The sequence below is a fragment of the Somniosus microcephalus genome, chromosome 23 (genome assembly GCF_052327205.1).
Source record: "Somniosus microcephalus isolate GS21.2 chromosome 23, FLI_Smic_1.0, whole genome shotgun sequence".
NCBI classification, from domain to species: Eukaryota; Metazoa; Chordata; class Chondrichthyes; order Squaliformes; family Somniosidae; genus Somniosus; species Somniosus microcephalus.
Genome location: NC_141009.1, coordinates 28,534,476 through 28,555,366, shown reverse-complemented (window position 1 = coordinate 28,555,366; position 20,891 = coordinate 28,534,476). Strand labels below are relative to the sequence as shown.

The following is a 20,891-nucleotide window of genomic DNA, read 5'->3' as shown; positions in this document are numbered from 1 at the left end:
ACAGTCCCTGTAAAATAACTTCTGTTACCTACTATTAAAATGTTACAAAAGTTCAGTTCATATTTGATTTTCAAACTTATAAGACAAGCAATAGTGTTTTAGAAGTAACATGATTTGGCCTCCTTTTCATATGTTGATGTGGCCGATGGAAAAACAGACAGCATACATTTATGTAGTCTTCAGAAAAGTCTTACAAGTACTTTGAATACAATGAATCACTTTGGCGTGTAGTAACTTATTTCAGAAAAGGCAACAGTTGTTCTGTGCACAGTAAATTCCCACAAACATCGATGAATAACCAGTTAATCTATTTTTATTGGCATTGGTCGAGGAAGGAATGCTAGCCGGAATACCAGGAGAATTCCCCGCTCATCTCTGAATAGGCCCACAGATCTTTTAACACCCACTGAACAGGCATACAAGGGCTCAGTTAAATAGCTCATCCTAAGGAAGGCACCTTTGATGAGGCAGCATTACTTCATTACTGCAATGGAATGTCAACTTACATTAGGAGCTCCAACTCCTGCCATGGGGCCCGAACCCACAATCGTCTGACTCAGAGGCTAGGATGTTACAAACAGAGCGAAGCTGACAGAGTGAATTAGTAGTGAAGGTTTATAAACATGGAGCTGCATTAACTAAAAATGCATCAACATAATTAGGCATGTCAATGATGAAAAAAGTATTTTTAATTCCATAATAAAACAGAGTTTGGATTATTTCTACATGAACATACTTTGCAGAAATATGATAACCTCATTTCTGCTAGAAGTTGATCCATTCAGGCCACGAGCTGCATATCTCACTCATCCTTCGGATTCACTGAGCAGTGCTACCCACATTTGTGTACTCCATGACAGCACAGTTCAGAAGCTTGCCATCACCCCCTTGCAAGCACTCATATTAAATCTCAGCAATTCGGAGACGGCTTAACATGAAATACAAAATTGCACTGGGCTCTGTAGACTTGACAAGCAGACCTCCGCTACTATTGCAAGCACGCAAAGTGTACAGCAGGTCTGGGAAAGCCACATATGGAAACATTCTGAAAAACGCCAGCAAGCTGAAATGTTTTAGTTACTTCATAATCCATACCTGCTCACAAATCCGTACCTGCTCACAATGCAATACAACTCCTCAAATACTTTTTCCCCATTGGAAAGAGTTCATTAAAGCCAAGAAACCTACCGACAGGAAAAGAGCGATTACTACTTTTAGGGGTTTCCTGGGAGAGGTGACCAACACAAATCAGAAAGGGGCAGAACAGAATTCAAATTTATCTGCCGTTTTCAGGGAATGGGCCCACAACTGACTATCTACATTAACAAGCAATTCACAATCTTACGAGTCGCACATGTCCCATTCTCTGTTGAGGGCAAAACTGGTCAACAATACTTCAAGGACGATTAGGGAACCTTACAGAGAGGTTGATTTTTCCTGTAATTCACAAAGCTGGAAGAGATAACATGGTAGCAGATGCATGATACAGTAAATTAATGAACACAAAAGGAGGATTAGAAGTTCTCCCTGAGAATGCAATTTTGGCAGCAAATCATCCCATTCAAGTCCCAACAGTTCCAATCCAGAGTAAGGAACAGCTAAAAAAAAATTGCAAGATGCAGATCTTGTGGTCAGACCAGCCAGAAGAACACTGTTCACAGGACAGCCATTGAAATGGGAAAGCACAGATTTGACGCTCAAGAAAGATATTGGCCCAGAAATTCGGGTCGGGGGCTTCCCGCGGGTGCAAGCCCCCGACCTGCACTTACCTTGCGCGCCGACAGTTGAGCTGTAGGGCCCGTGGAATTCCGATCCGGGGCCTGGTCCAGCTGTCAGTGCGCAGTGCTTGCGTATCCCAAGGGCGCAGTTAGTTCGATGCGTCCCCTGGGATCACGTGGGCCATGGGCAGCCAATCGGAGCAGGGAATGCTCCATTCATAAGTCTGACAGGAAGACCTGTCAAGACTTATAAATACTACAGCCCCAAAATAGCACTAAACCTTCAAATAATTTTTTTTAAAACATCACATTTTTTTAATAAACTATAAATTACATGAAATAACTATTTTAAACAATAATTTAAATTTTTGAAAAAAATAATTTTATATTCTAACGGGGCTAAAAATAAATTTACCTTGCTTTAAAGTATTTAAAAATAATAAACCTGCGGAAAAAATGTTTTAATTTTAATTAATTCACCACTTATCTTGTAAAAAGCAGGCCTTACGCCTGCTTTTCACATTTTTAAATTCTGCAGACTTACCCTCACGGAAAAACCTGTAAAAAAAAAACGAAGTTCCATGCGCACGCACAGCCTCCCCCGCGCATGCGTTCGACTTCAGAGGAACGGAAGTGCCGGTTTCCCACGCATGCGCAGTGCATACAGGAAACCGGCACTTCCATCGGACCTACAGGTGAGTACCCCGTGCGTACTCACCCGTGGAGACCCGAATTTCTGAGCCAGTGTGCACCACCACAGAGCAGAATAGGACGGGCATGAATTTGATGGCAGCCACGAAGCTGTATGTGCCAGAAAAGTTACAGAATTAGTGGAGAGAATTCCAGGACCAGCCATGAATGGACAATTGGTTATCACAAAAGCAATGCTACAATTCTATCTTACTGTCCATGGAGAATGCAGAGTAGGTAGAGCACAAAAATTTATGGGAGAATTGGATAGTTAGTGGAGGGAACGGATGGTGGAAAATTATTGGCTTTGGGAATGGCATGATCTTTTCTGATTCTCTGTTTCAGTATGCATCTAGGTCACTAGTTCAATAAAGTCTTGTTGTACATGCTGAGGGGAGACCTAATAGGGGTCTTTAAGATTGTGAAAGGATTTGATAGGATAGATGTAATGTTTCCACTTGGGGGGAGACCAAAACTAGGGGCCATAAATACAAGATAGTCGAATAGGGAGTTCAAGAGGAACTTCTTTACCCAGAGAGTAGTTAGAATATGGAACTCGCTTCCACAAGGAGTAGTCGAGGCGAAAGCATAGATGCGTTTAACGGGGAGCTAGATAAACACGAGGGAGAAAGGAATACGTTATGCTGATAGGGTTAGATGAAGAGACACGCGTGGAGCATAAACACTGGCATGGACCAGTTGGGCAAATGGCCCGTTTCTGTGCTGTACATTCTATGTAATCACAGCTGGCTGTAACAGGGATAATGCTCAACAATCACAAAGGAACTGGTTAAAATAGTACTCTACATGCATCTGTTTTTTTCAATGTTTTATGTTAAATCTGTTCATTTATTTGATAGGATCGTTACATGGTATCTGATGTGTTGTACACTGACAGGCATCAGAGACTGAGCAGGCAGGAATGGGACAATCCTGAGGGACTGTACTGGGGGTGGGTGAACATAAGAACATAAGAAATAGGAGCAGGAGTAGGCCAATCGGCCCCTCGAGCCTGCTCCGCCATTCAATAAGATCATGGCTGATCTGATCCTAACCGCCAATCAACTATCACAGAACCATCTCCTGAATCTAACAATTAGACACACGAAATAGGAGCAGGATCAGGCTACACGGCCCCTGGGCCCGCTCCGCTATCCACAGGGCCATGACCGATCCGAACCTAGACTCATGTCCAAATTCCTGCCCGCTCCCCGTAACCTTTAATTCCCTTTACTTCTAGGAAACTGTCTATTTCTGTTTTAAATTTATGTAATGATGTAGCTTCTACAGCTTTTTGGGGCAGCATATTCCATGGACCTACCACCCGCTGAGTGAAGTAGTTCCTCCTCATCTCAGTTTTGAAAGAGCAGCCCCTTATTCTAAGACTATGCCCCCCAGTTCTAGTTTCACCCATCATCGGGAACATCTTCCCTGCATCCACCCGATCCGACCCCTTCACAATCTTCTATGTTTCAATAAGATCGCCTCTCATTCTTCTGAACTCCAATGAGTAGAGTCCCAATCTACTCAACCTCTCCTCATATGTCCATCCCCGGGATTAACCAAGTGAACCTTCTTTGTACTGACTCGAGAGCAAGTATGTCCTTTCTTAAGTATGGAAATTGTAGCTCCACTCAATCCTGGAGAAGGGAACGGGAAAGTTAGGTAATTAAGCCAAAACCCAGAGAGTTCTCGGAAAAGAGGGCAAGAGAGGCAGAAAGTGAAGCGCTGTTGCAGTTTCTAAATTGTCACACTGTTATCAGTTATTATAAAATACACACTGTTCTATATAAAACAGTGTTTGGAATATTATCTGGAAGAAGTTGCATATCCTGTTAATCAGTGCTTGCAAGATTAACAAGGATACATCATAAAAATAGAGGCTCTGGTTTGTCCTCATCAGAGGTGCATATCCTGAGGATTAACAATTGCCTTATTTATAACCTGCCTATTGAATAAAATGTAGTTTTGCACCATATTACTAAACATTTTCAGATGGACAGATATTAAATAAAGGCCAGAAGTTTGGCACGTTAAAAGGCAGTAAAATATTTATTTACAATTAAATGTTGCCAGGAGGTTTAAAAAAAAAACTTTAAAATTTTTTTTAAATTAAAAACATATATAAATTAGCATGTCCCTCGTACTCCAGGATGAAAAGTGCCAACAATGATGGCAGCACAAGTTCATGGTAGATGGGTGCGTTGATGACTATGCGGGCCGATACTTGACAGACATTGTCTACAACAAGCTTCACGTTACCGCGTTAATGGTAGGGTTCTCCTGTTGATCCCTCTGACATTGACAATCCTTCCGTCTCTCACGTCTTGCCTCCACACTGGCACGCCTTTGCAGGTCAAAGCCCTTCACTCCTTCTCTCACTTCAGCATGCCATTGTCATCTATCAGTGGCTCAGGTTGTCCACGAGCCAATGACCGTGCTGCAATGCTTCAAGTGAATCTTCAGTGTGTCCTTGTAGCACCTTTGTTGTCTACCCTGCTTTCTTCCGCTATCCACCAGTTCTCCGAAAAGCAATTGCTTCAGCAACCACATAGAGTGATAAAGTCCATGATAAGTCAATTACCCTTCACAAGAATGACTTCCAAAGAAACACAATGGATTTTGATGTTTTACTAAACAAAGCCCTGGTGTCTGGCAGTAGATTTTGTCTTGCAAATGTCAGCCATGGCTCAGTTGGTAGCACCCTCACCTCTGAATCAGAAGGTTGTGGGTTCAAGTCCCACTCTAGGGACTTGAGCGCAGAAATCTAGGCTGACACTCCAGTGCAGTGCTGAGGGAGTGTTGCACTGTCGGAGGTGCCGTCTTTCGGATGACATGTTAAACCGGGGCCCTGTCTGCTCTCTCAGGTGGACGTAAAAGATTCCGTGGCACTATTGTGAAGAGGAGCAGGGGAGTTATCCCCGGTGTCCTGGCCAATATTTATGCCTCAATCAGCATCACTAATACAGATGATCATATTGCTGTTTGTGGGAGCTTGCTGTGCGCAAATTGGCTGCTGCGTCACCTACATTACAATAGTGACTACACTTCAAAAAAAAAGTATTTCATTGGCTGTAAACGCTTTGGGACGTTTGGTGGTCGTGAAAGATGCTATATAAATGCAAGTCTTTTTCTTTCTTTAACTCCAGCCAAAGACCACGTACCAGTGGAACTAGTCATTTAATTTGCTCTCCGAGCCCACTTCTTTAGTAAACTATTATCCTAAGTAATTTGAAATAATGAAATGTAATGACCATGTCTGTACAACTAGCACCTAAGCCCCAAGTTAAAAGATCGCTATGATTTTTCAACATCTTTCAAACTTTGTAAATCACACAAGTCACTCACCAGAATTCTGAAAAAGTAGTTTCTAATTAATACCATTTCTAGCCTTGTAAATATTCAGCACAAAAAGTGTTAAATCATTACAGGAATTAATGATATTTTGAACATTCTGATAACTCTTAATGCAGCTACTTCTGCACTTAGTTTACCACGGAGTGCAGCCAAAGCTCTTGGGCTAGAACTTGTTTTGGGAGTCTCGTATCGGGCATGCAGACGATGTGACCCGTCCATCGGAGCTGATCGAGCGTGGTCAAAGCTTCAATGCTGGGGATGATGGCCTGAGCGAGGACACAGACGTTGGTGCGCCTATCCTGCCAATGGATTTGCAGGATCTTGCGGAGGCAGCGCTGGTGGTTTGAGGTGCCTGCTGTACATGGTCCATGTCTCTGAGGCATACAGGAGGGCGGGTATCACTACTGTTCTGTAGACCTTGTGCAGTTCAACACCATTCATTGACTAAGTATATAACCCCTTCTTTCTGTAGTGCATGTCACCTTGAATTTCATACGCCATAGTTCTGCCCACTGATGCATTTTGTCTGTGTCCTTCTGTCATTCTTTGGTTGTTTTGTTGGACTTGACTGCCTCCTTAGCTTAGCATCCTATGTAATTTTTACCAAACTGTGCTACATTTCTGACTCTAGGTAATTTTATGTAGATTTGAAACAATATGGATCCCTCGGTAGCTCCATTCAGTACATTCATCCATACCTATAATCATACCTTCTGCTTCATCTCAGCGAATTTCAGATCCACCTCCAGGTTGTACCTAGGATACCCAGTTATGTTTTTTTGAAAGTAAGTACCCCATTGGCTTGTTTTAGGGACCTCCCCTCTATTAATTGAACTCTTGTCTAATTCTGATTGTGTTATGCAAAACTTTACATAGCATTTACAGCACAGAAACAGGCCATTCGGCCCAATAGGTCCATGTCAGTGCTAATGCTACACATGAGCATCCCCCCCTTCTTCATGTAACCCCATCAACATCTCCTTCTATTCCTTGCTTCCTCATGTGTTTATCTAAATTCCCCTTAAATGCATTGACGCTATTTGTCTCAACTATTTCTTGTGGTAGTGAGTTCTAACCACTCTCCGGGTAAAGAAGTTTCTCCTGAATTCCCGATTGGATTTATTAGTGACTATCTTGTATTTATGGCCCCTAGTTCTTGTCTTCTCCACAAGTGGAAACATCTTATCTACATCTACTCTATCAGGTCACCCCTCAGCCTTCGCTTTTCTAAGGAAAGAGCCCCAGCCTGTTCAATCTTTCCTGACAGGTTTAACCTCACCGTTCTGGTATCATGATCTTCACCGCACAAGAGAAATGCAGGGAACAGCACCAACCACTGTACATGGCCTTCTTTGGCCTCACAAAGGCCTTCGACACCGTCAACCGTGAGGGATTATGGAGTGTCCTCCTCAAATTTGGCTGCCCTCAAAAGTTTGTCACCATCCTCTGCCTGCTTCATGATGACATGCAAGCCATGATCTTGACCAACGGATCCACCACAGGCCCAATTCATGTACGGACCGAGGTCAAGCAAGGCTGTGTCATCGTACCAACGCTCTTCTCGAACTTCCTGGCTGCAATAATCCATCTCACCCTCAGTAAGCTCCCCGCTAGAGTGGAGCTAATCTACAGAACAAACGGGAAACTGTTCAACCTCCGTCGCCTCCAGTCCAGATCCAAGGTCGTCCCATCCTCTGTCGTCGAATTACAGTATGCAGACGCTCTTGCATCTGCACACACTCGGAGGTCGAACTCCAAACCATCGCCAACACCTTCACCGAAGCGTAGGAGAGCATGGGCCTTACACTAAACATCCGTAAGACAAAAGTCCTCTACCAACCTGCCCCCGCCACACAGTACTGTTCCCCGATTATCAAAATCCATGACGAGGCCTTGGACAACATGGACCACTTTCCATACCTCGGAAGCCTACTGTCAACGACGAAGTCCAACATCGCCTTCAGTGTGCCAGGGCAGCCTTTGGTCATCTGAGGGAGAGAGTGTTTGAAGACCAGAACCTCAAACCCAGCACCAAGCTCATGGTCTACAGAGAAGTAGTGATACCCGCCCTCCTGTATGCTTCAGAGACATGGACCATGTACAGCAGGCACCTCAAAGCACTGGAGAGGTACCACCAACGCTGCCTCCGCAAGATCCTGCAAATCCATTGGCAAGATAGTGTTTTCGCCCAGGCCAACATCCCCAGCATCGAAGCTTTGACCACGCTCGATCAGCTCCGATGGACGGGCCATATCGTCCGCATGCCCGATACGAGACTCCCTAAACAAGCGCTCTACTCGGAGCTCCGACACGGCAAGAGAGCCCCAGGTGGTCAGAGGAAACGCTTCAAGGACACCCTCAAATCCTCCTTGAAAAAGTGCAACATCTCCACCGACACCTGGGAATCCCTGGCCCAAGACCGCACAGAGGAGGAGGAGCATCCGGGAAGGCGCCGAACACCGAGTCTCTTCGCCAGGAGCAAGCGAAAGGAGCGCACGTCAACCCAAGCACCCCACCCTGTGACAGAGACTGTAGGTCCCGCATTGGACTCCTCAGTCACCTGAGAACTCATTTTTAATGTGGTAGCAAGTCATCCTCGGTTCCGAGGGACTGCCTAAGAGACTACACAAGGGGCAGATTGAAAGAGATCTGAAGTGACAGTAGACTTAACACATCTAGTCATTGCAAAGTAAGAATTAACAAAGCTAACAGACTAGGCTATACTGCCAAATCAGTAGAATATAAATCAGAGGCAGAAGCCGTCATGCTGAAACTGTACAGTGATCTGATCGTTACGCTCGAGTAATGTGTTCAATTCTGAGGAAACATCCATACGCTGGAGGCGTTGCACAGAAAGGTCAGGAAGCCGATCCATAGTACCACAAGGTTAGAAAAAATGGTTTATTTGGCCTTGAGAGAAGGCAAATGAATGGGAATTTTAATGTAGGGATAAAAAATAGTAAGCAGAGTAGAAAAGTCAAATATGGAGCTCTATTTTTAATTAAACACAACTACAAAACAAAAGGGACATAGACACAAACTGATAAAAAGGCAAGCTCAGGATTGGTTTCAGGAAGCAATGCTTCACACACAAAATATGTCATTACCTGGAACAGACTCTGGAGCCAGTAATGGAATCCTGGAATCATTCAAGAGGCTATGGTGGGAGATCACATGTTTTTGTAGAAGATGGCCTGAATATATCTTTCTCATCTTTACTTATCTTTCTGATTTGGATCCCAGTTCCCAGGTGTATTTTCAACCACCATTGGTAGTCACATTTCAGATTTCTCCTCTGGACAATAGGAGAGTTCTATCATTCTCTATGACACTATATCACAATATTGCAGCTTGAACATCCAAATAATCTTGGTGCTTCTGTATTTTCTGTGAAATTGCCACATTTGATCATTGCGCTCCACCTTAATTTGGTATTCTACAGCTCACCAACATAATTTACGTGCTGTACTATATCAATGATGATTCTTTGATGCTACCTCTGATTCAGGGAGAATGCACTGGCTCATCCCATCAGCCGCTGAAACCCTCATCCATGCTTTTGTTACCTGCAGACTTCACTATTCCAATGCTCCCCTGGCCGGACTCCCATCTTCCACGCTCCATAAATTTGAGCTCATGCAAAACTCTGCTTCCCGTATCCCAACAATATAAAGGCAAGTTTGGTCTTTCTTTCTCTAACTCGCACCAAATCTTGCTCTCCCATCACACCTGTGCTCAGTGACCTACATTGTCTCCCAGATCACCACCGCCTCGATTTTAAAATTCTCATCCTCGTGTTCAAAACCCTCTATGGCCTTGCCCCTCCCTATCTCTGTAATTGTCTCGATCCCTACACCCTCCGAGAACTATGCGGTCCTCCAACTCTGGCCTCTTATGTATCCCCCACTTCCTTTGCCCCACCACTGGTGGTCATGCCTTCAGCCATCTAAGTCCTAAGCTCTGGAATTTCCTTCCTAAACTTCCCTCTGCTCCTTCAAGACGCTCCTTAAAACCTGCCTCTTTGACCAAGCTTGTAATCACCCATCCGAATATCTCTGGCTCGGTATCCATTTTTATCTGATTATGCTCCTGTGAAGTGCCTTGGGACGTTTAACTACATTAAGGTGCTATATAAATGCAAGTTGTTGTTGATCAACAGTATGGTTTAATAGCATGAAAATTTGTTTCATTATCTTCTCTGAGCTTCCTTCACAGCACGTCATTCCTTGGCCAAGAAGACATGCAGGGAACTTGTTCCCGGGCTTCTGCCAATGCCTGCATTGAGCTAGCCACTAGGAAATGTAGGAGAGATCGACTTGCTCTACAATTTTCCTCCCTCCACTCAAAACATGCCAGACACTTCCGTCGAGATAATCACTTCCTGCTCTCATACTTTTGGCAGTGATCAGAGTTGATAAGACAGTTTAGAAAAAAATCAACGATGCCATTATGAAACTGTTGGAAACACCCTTCTACTATCTGTATCCCTAAGGCTATAATACTTCGAGGGTGTGGTGTGGTCCGAAATCAAGTTTATGACTAATCACACAATAACATGTTTCTTTGAGAACACTGGAATAATTCAATAAAAATAGCTGTTTTAGGAACTTAAGATTCATCAAAATCCAGTGCTTCAAAAAAATAACGCCCAAGAACCAGGATACTTGGACTAATGAAGACCAGTTGTACCAGAAAATCACGTCATAAGCATCTTTAACAATGCATAATTCAGAACAAATCCAGATTACTAAAATTGTAGGGTTTCTGGTCATCTTAAACCAGTTTTTCCAAAATGAAGTATTGAGGAATTTCAGTAAATGCTATTGTATACTGCTTTTGAAATATGTGGTGAAAGAGACAGGCTCACTTCAGATTATTTTTTGTGATCCAACATCATTAACAGATCAAGATTATCATAAATATAACTTTTTTTTTTTTTTTTTAAATGAATCAAGCTTTGTCCCATTGCCGGATATAGTTTACTAACCTGAAAGAGCATTCCACCCTACTTGGTGATGCAAGATATTAGTCTAAAACATTGTGCCAAAAATTGCCAGCATGTGTGTTACTGTCCATGATCTTGATCTCCATTATGTCAGCAGTAGTGGAGGCATTAGCAGAAACCTGGCACTTCCCTACAAAGGAGCAGAGAATCACCCTAGGCTGCACCTGCACTAGCTATAGGGTTATCAGCAGACACCCGACAGCATCCCATCTCTCACCCTCTCAACCAGAGAATGTGATTAAGAAAAACAAAAAATGTTTCCTTTTTTTTTAAAACTGGTCGAAAAGCAAGACAAAAATGAACCCCTCAAACACAGCACAAAGCTATATCAAACTTATTTGAGCCACATTAACTCTATGTCCCAGCAAATCCAAGCCCATATAAAAGTAATTAATAGATCAGTTGCATTATATTTGCACACTCTAGTTATCAAATAAACCACACAGTAAAATGTTTTTATAAGCATCCATATTAAACAACTTTCGGAAAATCAATATTGTTGACATGAAATCCATGAAACACAAGAGAGGCTACTGTGCATTACCGCAGCGTTCAATTCTGGCAGTACTCAAACAAAATGCAATGTAATTTTACTGCAGGAGTCAGAAAGCCTCATTATGTTTAACACTGTGCAACAGATTTTATATGCCTAAAAAATAAGTTCTACAATATAAAGCTTCGAAAATCTGGAAAAGACACAACTGGCTACTCCACTAAAATCTAGAGCCAAGGAAAGGTAAAAATGCATCTGTAAATACTAATACAACACAGGATGCCATATTGATCATGTGTCGCTAAGTTGGGAGATACGCAATATTTCAAAATATAAGCACCAGAGTGTGCAATATATCAAAGTCTTGATATTGATTGTGCAGACCCATATGCAGACATTAAAAAAGCAAAACTTATGGCATACTATATGTTCCAGTGTTATCATGTCTATTTCTCCATGTCAAAGAAAATAAGTGCACTCATTGAGACTGGCAAACAGTAATTTCAGTTCTAATTTTTTGGTTGCAGTTGCTACATTTCATGCCACCAACAGAAAATAAGGGATAGTAATCGCACAGTATAGTGGTAACTCTCATACAGCAGAGAAACACATGACAACCTACAAGCAATTTTTTTTCCAAGAGGGCAAGATGATGATGAAATTCAACCAATGTAAAAATACGTACCCAAGGATAATGGCTAATGCGACCCACAGTTTGGCAATAGTTACTGACGGATCTTTCTCAACCTTGCTCAAATACTGCGTAGGAGTGAAGTCTAATATCCGCCTAGGTCTTAATTTGGCTATAATTCCGCTTTAGAACTCTGAAATATTTATTTTATTAGACTCTCTTGGGTCATGTCATTATCCTGCAGTGATTGAAGACATAAATGGAGAATTCAATTAAACATCTTCACTATTTTAATGGTCATATTTGTTACATCGCTCGCCACTACTACGATGACTACATTGTAGCAAGTAGTAATACAGCCTATTACTGTACTTGTTATACATTATTTATTGTGGGCTAATGAAACTCTGTAGGCAGCAATTAAGTCCTGTAGTCCAGGTGACATCCACATTTGAACTCCTTGAATAAATTACTGCAATGTTATTCACTCTCAACCAAATATTATCATATATTTAAATAGCAAATTTTTGAAAGTGGTTACAAGAATGTAATTATCTAATCAAGCAGCTTAGATGATATTGTAAACCACAAAAGCAAGGCTGCAGTTATACTGCCATCATGCTATTGATGTGAAACAGTTTCAGGTGTGCAGCAACTTGAAAGTGGCAGCATAACCTGGGAATTAGGTCTTGTGAACACCAAAGTCAGGCAGTGTCGCACACCATTTTGTCTTCAGACGAGGTTAAGTAAAAGTCCAGTCAGGAATTAATTTGGGTTCAAACACTGCACAGGCAATCCCACTCCAGAGACTTGAGCATAAAAATCTAGGCTGACACTCCAGCGCAGTACGGAGGGAGTGCTGCACCGTCGGAGGAGACATCTTTCGGATGAGACATCAAACCGAGTCTGCTCTCTCAGGTGGATGTAAAAGATCCCATGGTACTATTTCGAAGAAGAGTGGGGGAGTTATCCCCGGTGTCCTGGCCAATATTTCTCCCCCAACCAACATCACACAAACGGATTATCTGGTCATCATCACATTGCTGTTTGTGGGAGCTTGCTGTGCACAAATTGGCTGCCACGTTTCCAACATTACAAGTGACTCCACTTAAAAAAGTATTTCATTGGCCGTAAAGCACTTTGGGAAGTCCTTAGGTTGCGAAAGGCGCTATAAAAATGCAAGTCTTTCTTCTTTAGATCTCCATTAGAAACTTTGCATTGAATCTTTTTAATGTGATGAGAAAGCAACAGCTGCCACCTGCTTTCTTCTAGCATTATAAAATAGCTGCCAGAAGAGCACAGATCTCCAAAAGTGTATAAGCACACTTGCACAAACCTCTCTTCGTAAGCAGAGTGGAGGGCGCAGCCCCCGGTATAACTCCGGTCTTGCTGTGTGTGCTTTGAACTCTCAGATACCAGTCTCAGATTGGTAGGATAGTAAAAGTGCAATCTAAAATCAAAGTGGGTTATAGCCATCGACAGAAACACCAAGATTATATCACACTGCACTGCCTTCTTTTAATCACTCTTGGTATTTAGTAATATTTATAATATTCAGTATATGATTTCTGTTTGCTCGTGATAGGGGGCTTGTTATTTTGTCAATTCATTTTTACATGGCAGTCGCTGCAGACTCGAACTGCCGGTGTGCACTCTGACATTCACACAACAGGATTAATGATTAGAATGTCATTACTGCAGATTTATTGGAAATAATCTGCAGTTAATTACCAGGAAAATATATGTGCAATATATACCAGAACCTTATACCACCTGCATCGTCACACTTCACTTCTTCCATTAACATGTCCTTCAGGACTGTGGAAACCATTCAGATTTCATGCTCAGATGACAAGGTCATTTCAGGTGTCCAGGTATTAACAACATCATTTCAGCTGAAACAGCAGGTGTACAATAAATATGAATGGTTCACAGGGACAACGATGACCCCTGCTGAAATTGCTCCAGCATTGTGAACACAAGATATAACCTGCTAGATAGCCGAAGGGAGAATGAGTATCAGCCTCAGGTTGGTTTTTTTTTTTTTTTTAAATATTGGTCCTCTCAATTACGCAGCCGACATCTGACAAAACTTTGGACATAAAAAGTTGCAAATTCACCTGAATCTCTGCCAAGTTTCCAACCTCCAGCCACTTAGGGAGGGGTGTAGCCTCAACTGCTTTTTCAATATGCTGTACCACTTTCAAATAAAATGCCACTGAATAGTCACAAAGGTGAACACTGTACCTGAACCGTCAGACTCCGGATGAGTTACTTCAACATATACTTCAAATGCCTTCTCTGGATTTTCCCTGCATCAATAAAAATAATTCTCAGCATTAGTCACGTAGAAAGACAAACTGAATTGTAATATCCCACAAATAATTAACAGCAACTAGAAGTTGTCCTTAAAATACAGCAGCCTTCGGTGGAACATTACACCAGCAGTCTGCTCTCTCATAACACAATAATCAAGGCCCCACTCCTTAATTAATTCAGAAGCTATATGCAATCTCCCCTCAATTCTCTTGTGATTTATTTGGGGAGATGGTTCCCCTTAGGAAGTGTTGTAGCAGTTTTCAAACTTTGAAGCTTTTGCTGCAGGTCTGGGGAGAAATTACCACTCGATGCCGAGTGCAGAGTTTTGCAGCAGTAAGCAAGCACAACCAGATTTTTTAAGGCACAATCAAGCACAGTAAAATGCAGCTCCCCAAAAGGGAGGCTATGGGAGACTGTTTCCCTAAATTTCAAATCTTTATTAAAGAATGGGTCCATCATATTCATAAAAGAATTGTGTAAGGAATTACATTAATGCCCTTATATGAAAATTCTTCATATTTGTTTCAATCATTTTAATATTTCAATGCAAGATGCATAATCATAAAATGAGGTACAAGTTTTAAAAAAAGAAGTTAACAAGCAGAATACACTGAATGGTGTTTAGAACAATTTTGGGCTTGCAAGAGTTGAAATAAAAATTATACTTCAATGGTTCATCAGCAATGATACATTTCACCACAAGGCTGGCCATCAAACACAACAATTAATAGTTGTATAGTACAGGTACTCGTCACATAGAGCTTTTCGGAGCACTTTACAAAGAGGAAGAGGAGGTCGCAGACTATCTCTATACCTGAAGATGCACAGTACTGCTCAGATTCTTTACAGCAGCACTATCACACTTACAGCCACTGAACTGAATTAATCACTACATTTCCAAAAATCATGCAGGGACACAAAAATGTTGGCATTTGTGTTGCATTAAAGACCTAACTTTTCAGAACAGATTTATGACAGTGATGAAACTACAGTAAACAAATTTGTAGCAAAGCAATGACAAAAATGTATACAATCCATAACAAAGGGATTTTCAATATGACCACTCAACTACAGGAAGAGAGGAGAGACACAACGTAATGAGGAGTATTAAAGTGACAGGATATGGTGTCGGCAGCAGTGAAATATGATCTCAATTACCACTTAAGAATTAGGCTTATAAGAAGATTTTTTTCCTCTCTCCTTACCAATTTTCTCCTCTCCTGAAGGTTTTGATTTGTGGCTGGGGCTGGCATCAGTTACTTCACTCAAATACATCAAGATTCACATGTGAGCCTTGATAATGAGTGTTGGCAGGCTATTTGACCACTGAGGTGGTATGACAGCCCAAGCACAATCCTGCCCTCACTGACATCACACATGTGCCCGTCCACACATGGACATTGTGGGAAGCAACTGTGGGAATCACAGCTTATCCTTCCCGTTCCTAACCCCAGGACACTAAAGCCAACTGTAGTGCCGCAAATGCTGCCCTTGACAGGGAATCAAATTTAGGGATATGGAAGCATAGTCATTCTGTTACTGGACGAGTAATCCAGAGGCCTGGACTAATGATCCAGAGACACGAGTTCAAATCCCACCACAGCAGCTGGGGAATTGAAATTCAGTTAATTAATGGAATAAATCTGGAATAAAAAGCTAGTACTAGTAATGGTGACCATGAAACTACCAGATTGCCGTAAAACCCATCTGGTTCACTAATGTTCTTTAGGAAAGGAAATCTGCCGTCCTTACCCGGTATGTGACTCCAGACCCACAGCAATGTGGTTGACTATTAACTTCCCTCTGAAATGGCCTAGCAAGCCACTCGGTTGTATCAAGCCGCTACTGCAGCAGTTCAAGGCAGCGGCTCACCACCACCTTCTCAAGGACAATTAGGGATGGGCAATAAATGCTGGCCTTGCCAGCGACGCCCAGATCCCGGGAATTAATTTTTTTTTTTTTTTTTTTTTTAAATTAGGATTTTCCTGACCTTTCACAAGATAAATGCTAAGAAAAAGACTTGCATTTATATAGCACCTTTCACGACCTCAGGACATCTCAAAGTGCTTTACAGCTAATTAAGTACTTTTTGGCGTGTAGCCACTGTTGTAATGTCAGAAACGCGGCAGCCAATTTGCAGACAGCCAGGTCCCACAAATAGCAATGTGATAATGACCAGATAATATCTTTGTGTCATGTTGCTTGAGGGATAAATATTGGCCAGGACATCAGGAATAACTCCACTGCTCTTCCTCGAAATAGTGGCGTGGGATCTTTTACATCTACCCGAGAGAGCAGACGGTGCCTCGGTTTAACATCTCATCCGAAAGACGGCACCTCCAACAGTGCAGCACCGGAGTGTCAACCTAGATTTTTAACTCAAGTCTCTGGAGTGGGACTTGAACCCACAACCTTCTGACTCAGAGGCGAGTGTGCTACCCACTGAGCCACAGCTGACAACTGTAGTGTAGCAAATGCTGCCCTTGACAGGGAATCAAATTTAGGATTTTCCGTATCTTTCAGAACATCGCCCGACTCCATCCCTGCCTCAGCTCATCTGCTGCTGAAACCCTCATCCATGCCTTTCTTACCTCTAGGAGTTGACTATTCCAACTCCATAAACTTGAGGTCATCCAAAACTCTGCTGCCCGTGTCCTAACTCGCACCGTCCTGTTCACCCATCACCATAGTGCTCACTGGCCTACATTGGCTCCAGGTTCAAATCCCTCCATGGCCTCAACCTCATTGTTGCTGTAATCTCCTCCAGCCCCACAACCCTCCAAGATATCTGCGCTCCTCTAATTCTGGCCTCTTGAGCATCCCCGATTTCAATCATTCCACTACTGGTGGCCGTGCCTTTAGCTGTCAAGGACCTAAGCTCTGGAATTCTCTCCCTAAACCTCTCCCCCTCTCTTACCCGCTTTAAAACGCTCCTTAAAACATACCTCTTTGACCAAGCTTTTGGTCATCTGCCCTAATATCTCCTTATGTGACTCGGTGTCAAATTTTGTTTTATAATGCTCCTGCAAAGTGCCTTGGGACATTCTACTATGTTAAAGGCGTTCTATAGATACAAGTTGTTGTTATTAATAAATGTTATGAGCTATTGGAAGGGCCCCAAGAGTTTTATTTTGCTTGGGAAAATAAAAATGTAAACACACATAAATTACCATCGACAGTTATCCAATGTATTCTTGTGGTATCAATGTACGGTGATTTTTGGGACTTGGTCGAATAATGCAAATTTCTTGCTGCTATTATTGGACCAAGTTTGACTCTAGCTAGGAAGTAAAGGTACAATCAGCCAGACAGAGAAAGTATGCTCCAGTTTCAATTACGGGACTGTAATAGGTTATTGATTTCAGTCAAGGTTGTAGTTAGGACACGACATTCGACCTCAATATTCCCAAAATATGGAGTAGAGTGGGAGAGGGGTACGAAAACAACAAAGGTCCCAGCTCCTGATCGCTATCAAGTGACTCCTGATGGCAAGTTTTCAGGTATGGACATTGGATGAAGATAGAATTGAGCTCAGCAGTAATGCCTCCCACAGTCAAATAGCCTCCCAACACTCCCCATCATTCACAGTCAATGACCACTTGGGCAACGTACCACAAGGATGCCAATGTCCATGGAACCATACTGAAGTATGAATCAGAACCTTTAGAGGAAGTCAGAGAAAATTAGGAAAACTCACCAAGACTTATTCTACAGCACCTCCCAAACCCATGACCTCCACCACCTAGCAAGACAAGGGCAGCAAGTGCACGGGAACACCGCCACCTCCAAGTTCCCCACCATCCTGACCTCGCAATACATCACCGTTCCTTAAATGTCACTGGGTCAAAATCCTGGAACTCCCGACCCAATAGCATTGTGGGAGTACCTTCACTACACGGACTGCAGTGGTTCAAGAAGGCGGATCACCACCATCTTCTCAAGGCAACCAGAGATGGGCAATAAATGAATAAAAAATAATTTTAAACATGATATCCGTACGGAGTCAATAATAACCACAATTGAAATGAATTCTTGCTCAAGACTGATTTTTAAGAGCAAGTTTTTGTGTTAATAGCATGTTATCTTGCCTCTCAGATTAATTTAACTTATAAATATTTCATATTTGACTGAATAATGCATGGTCACCCCTAAATCAAATGCTCTTTGGTCTGCATATGCTGTTTAGAAGTTTTAGCTGCTCCAATGGCAGGTTCGGTTGTGATAGAATAGACATGGTAGAACTAAATGTATACTTTATAAGTACAATTTCAGTGCCATTTGCTCCTGTACATCATGGCCTGTAGTAAATGATAGCCCTCCCCTGCTTTGAGGCACGTTGCTAAGGTACTTGGAACAGTGGCCATCACTTGTCACAAAGAGTTGATAGAACGAGGCCCAATGAACACAGATAATTTAGGCTAACAGCTAATTATCTGTAATTTAAGCAACAATTAAATGTTAATCCTTATGCAAAGTGCTGCATTTAGTTTTTCTAATTAACCAATTAACTAATGAACTAATGAACTAAAAAATGAACTAAAAACACAGATAAGGCACGGTGGCATAGTGGTTAGCACTGTTGCCTCACAGCGCCAGGGACCCGGGTTCAAATCTGGCCTTGGGCGACTGTCTGTGTGGAGTTTGCACATTCTCCCTGTGTCTGCGTGGGTTTCCTCCGGGTGCTCCGGTTTCTTCCCACAGTCCAAAGATGTGCGGGTTAGGTTGATTTGGCTATGATAAATTGACCCTTAGTGTTAGGGGATTAAATACGTGGGGTTACGGGGATAGGGTGGGATGTGTGTCGGTGCAGGCTCGATGGGCCGAAATGGCCTCTATCTGCACTGTGGTGATTCTGTGATTCTATGATAATCCCCTTGAAAGTAAAAAAAAATCAAGATGTTGAACCACATCTAACATTTTCAAATAGCATTCCAAATACACAATGCTGTACACTGTACCATTAATGGTGTTAGTACCCTGCAAGTGAAGCTTGTCTTAAACATTAAGCTAAATATTATACAAAGAAAATACATTACAAGTACAAAACTATAATGTGAGTCATAGGGTTAGATGAAGAAAGGTGGGAGGAAGCTCGTGTGGAGCATAAACACTGGCATGCACCAGTTGGGCCGAATGGCTTGTTTCTGTGTGGTAAATTCTATGCTGTATTTCTCCCTGACCTAACATGCATCAACTTTCGTGATTGGTGCCTCAATGCACTTCTCCAGAAATTTACTTCTAGATTATCATATCAAAATAACAAATGTCATTTGATTAATAAATGCATACTTGCACAAAAAAATTATTTCTGAGCAATGGCATAACAAAAGATTTGTTGCAGTTTAATGAAGCTTTGCTGTTGCTGAAAAATTAAATGCAGCACTTTGCATAAGGATTAACATTTAATTGTTGCTTAAATTACAGATAATTAGCTGTTAGCCTAAATTATTGTTTTAAAGTTGCACCCTGTAGCTCCTCCTTTGAACCATTAATTAGAAATATAATTCATACAAGACAGTGAATTACAGATAAATTCATCATCAAAAATAATGTGGTAATACCGCAGGTTCTATATCACAAAACGGATATACCTTGAGGTTCTGTGCCACACAACCCATCAACAGCATTTTAGCCAACAAAAATACAATTAAATGCCATTACTTATTCTTTCCCTTCAATGTGTTGAGTCCTTGCTAGGGTACAATTTCATGGGCACCCTCCAATATCCCAACTAAGTGGTCCTCAATCATTTGAGAGTCTTGACAATGAATATCAGCAGGCTATTCAACTGCAAGGGACATCAGAGTCAAACTTGAACCTGACCTCATCCGATGTCCACACACTTGCAATTCCAGCACAGGTCGGTAGTTAACAGTCAGGAGTGGGAACTCTGGCCGATTATTCCCTTTCTAATTCAGAGGCACTGAGGACTTCCACAGATGAGATCAACTAAATCAGCACAGATGCGGTTGCTCTCCTTAGAGCAGGGAAGGCTAAGAGGAGATTTGACAGGTGTTTAAAATCATGAAGGGTTTAGATAGAGTAAATAAAGAGAAACTGTTTCCAATGGCTGAAGGGTCAATAACCAGAGGACACAGATTTAAGGTGATTGGCAAAGGAACCAGAAGAGACAGGAGGAAAAACTTATTTTTACGCAACGAGTGGTTAGGATTGGGAATGCACTGCCTGATAGGGTGGTGGAAACAGATTCAATGGTAGCCTTCAAAGGGGAACTGGATAAATACTTGAAGGAGAAAAAAATTGTAGCGATATGGGGAAAGAGCGGGGGAGTGGGACAAACAGGATTGCACTTCAAAAGAGCTGGCGTAGACTCAATGGGCCGAATGGCCTCCTTCTGTGCTGTACTATTCTATGATCAGGAATCAAATCTGGGACCTTTCTGGTCTGTATAGCTCCACTAATCACTGGATAAACTCAGTAGTAGTGATTCTGAGAGACTCCACTCCCAACATGGAGCCTTGCTAGACAATAGGAATAGGAGCGACAACACTGTAGCCCTAATTTTCTGGTCTGCGCTCGCCAACAGCAAGAGTCCATATCAGGTTCACAAGGATTACCTCCAGAGTAATCAGAGAAGCAACCACACATTCTTTCAATAGTGGTTGAAGACTGCATACATCACGAGATAACAGGAAGCTCTTCCAATGCCTCTCCCAC

General features: G+C 42.2%; 1 protein-coding gene across 5 annotated transcripts in view; it reads right to left on the bottom strand.

Moving 5' to 3' along the window:
* Positions 1-20,891, bottom strand: part of dennd1a (DENN/MADD domain containing 1A) — a 517,876-nt gene that overhangs the window by 494,105 nt on the left and 2,880 nt on the right. For all 5 annotated transcript variants that reach the window (XM_085965678.1, XM_085965676.1, XM_085965677.1 and 2 more), the window contains exon 2: positions 14,142-14,206. In XM_085965678.1, the coding sequence (XP_085821804.1) occupies positions 14,142-14,206 (65 nt within the window). The remainder of the gene's footprint in view (positions 1-14,141; positions 14,207-20,891) is intronic.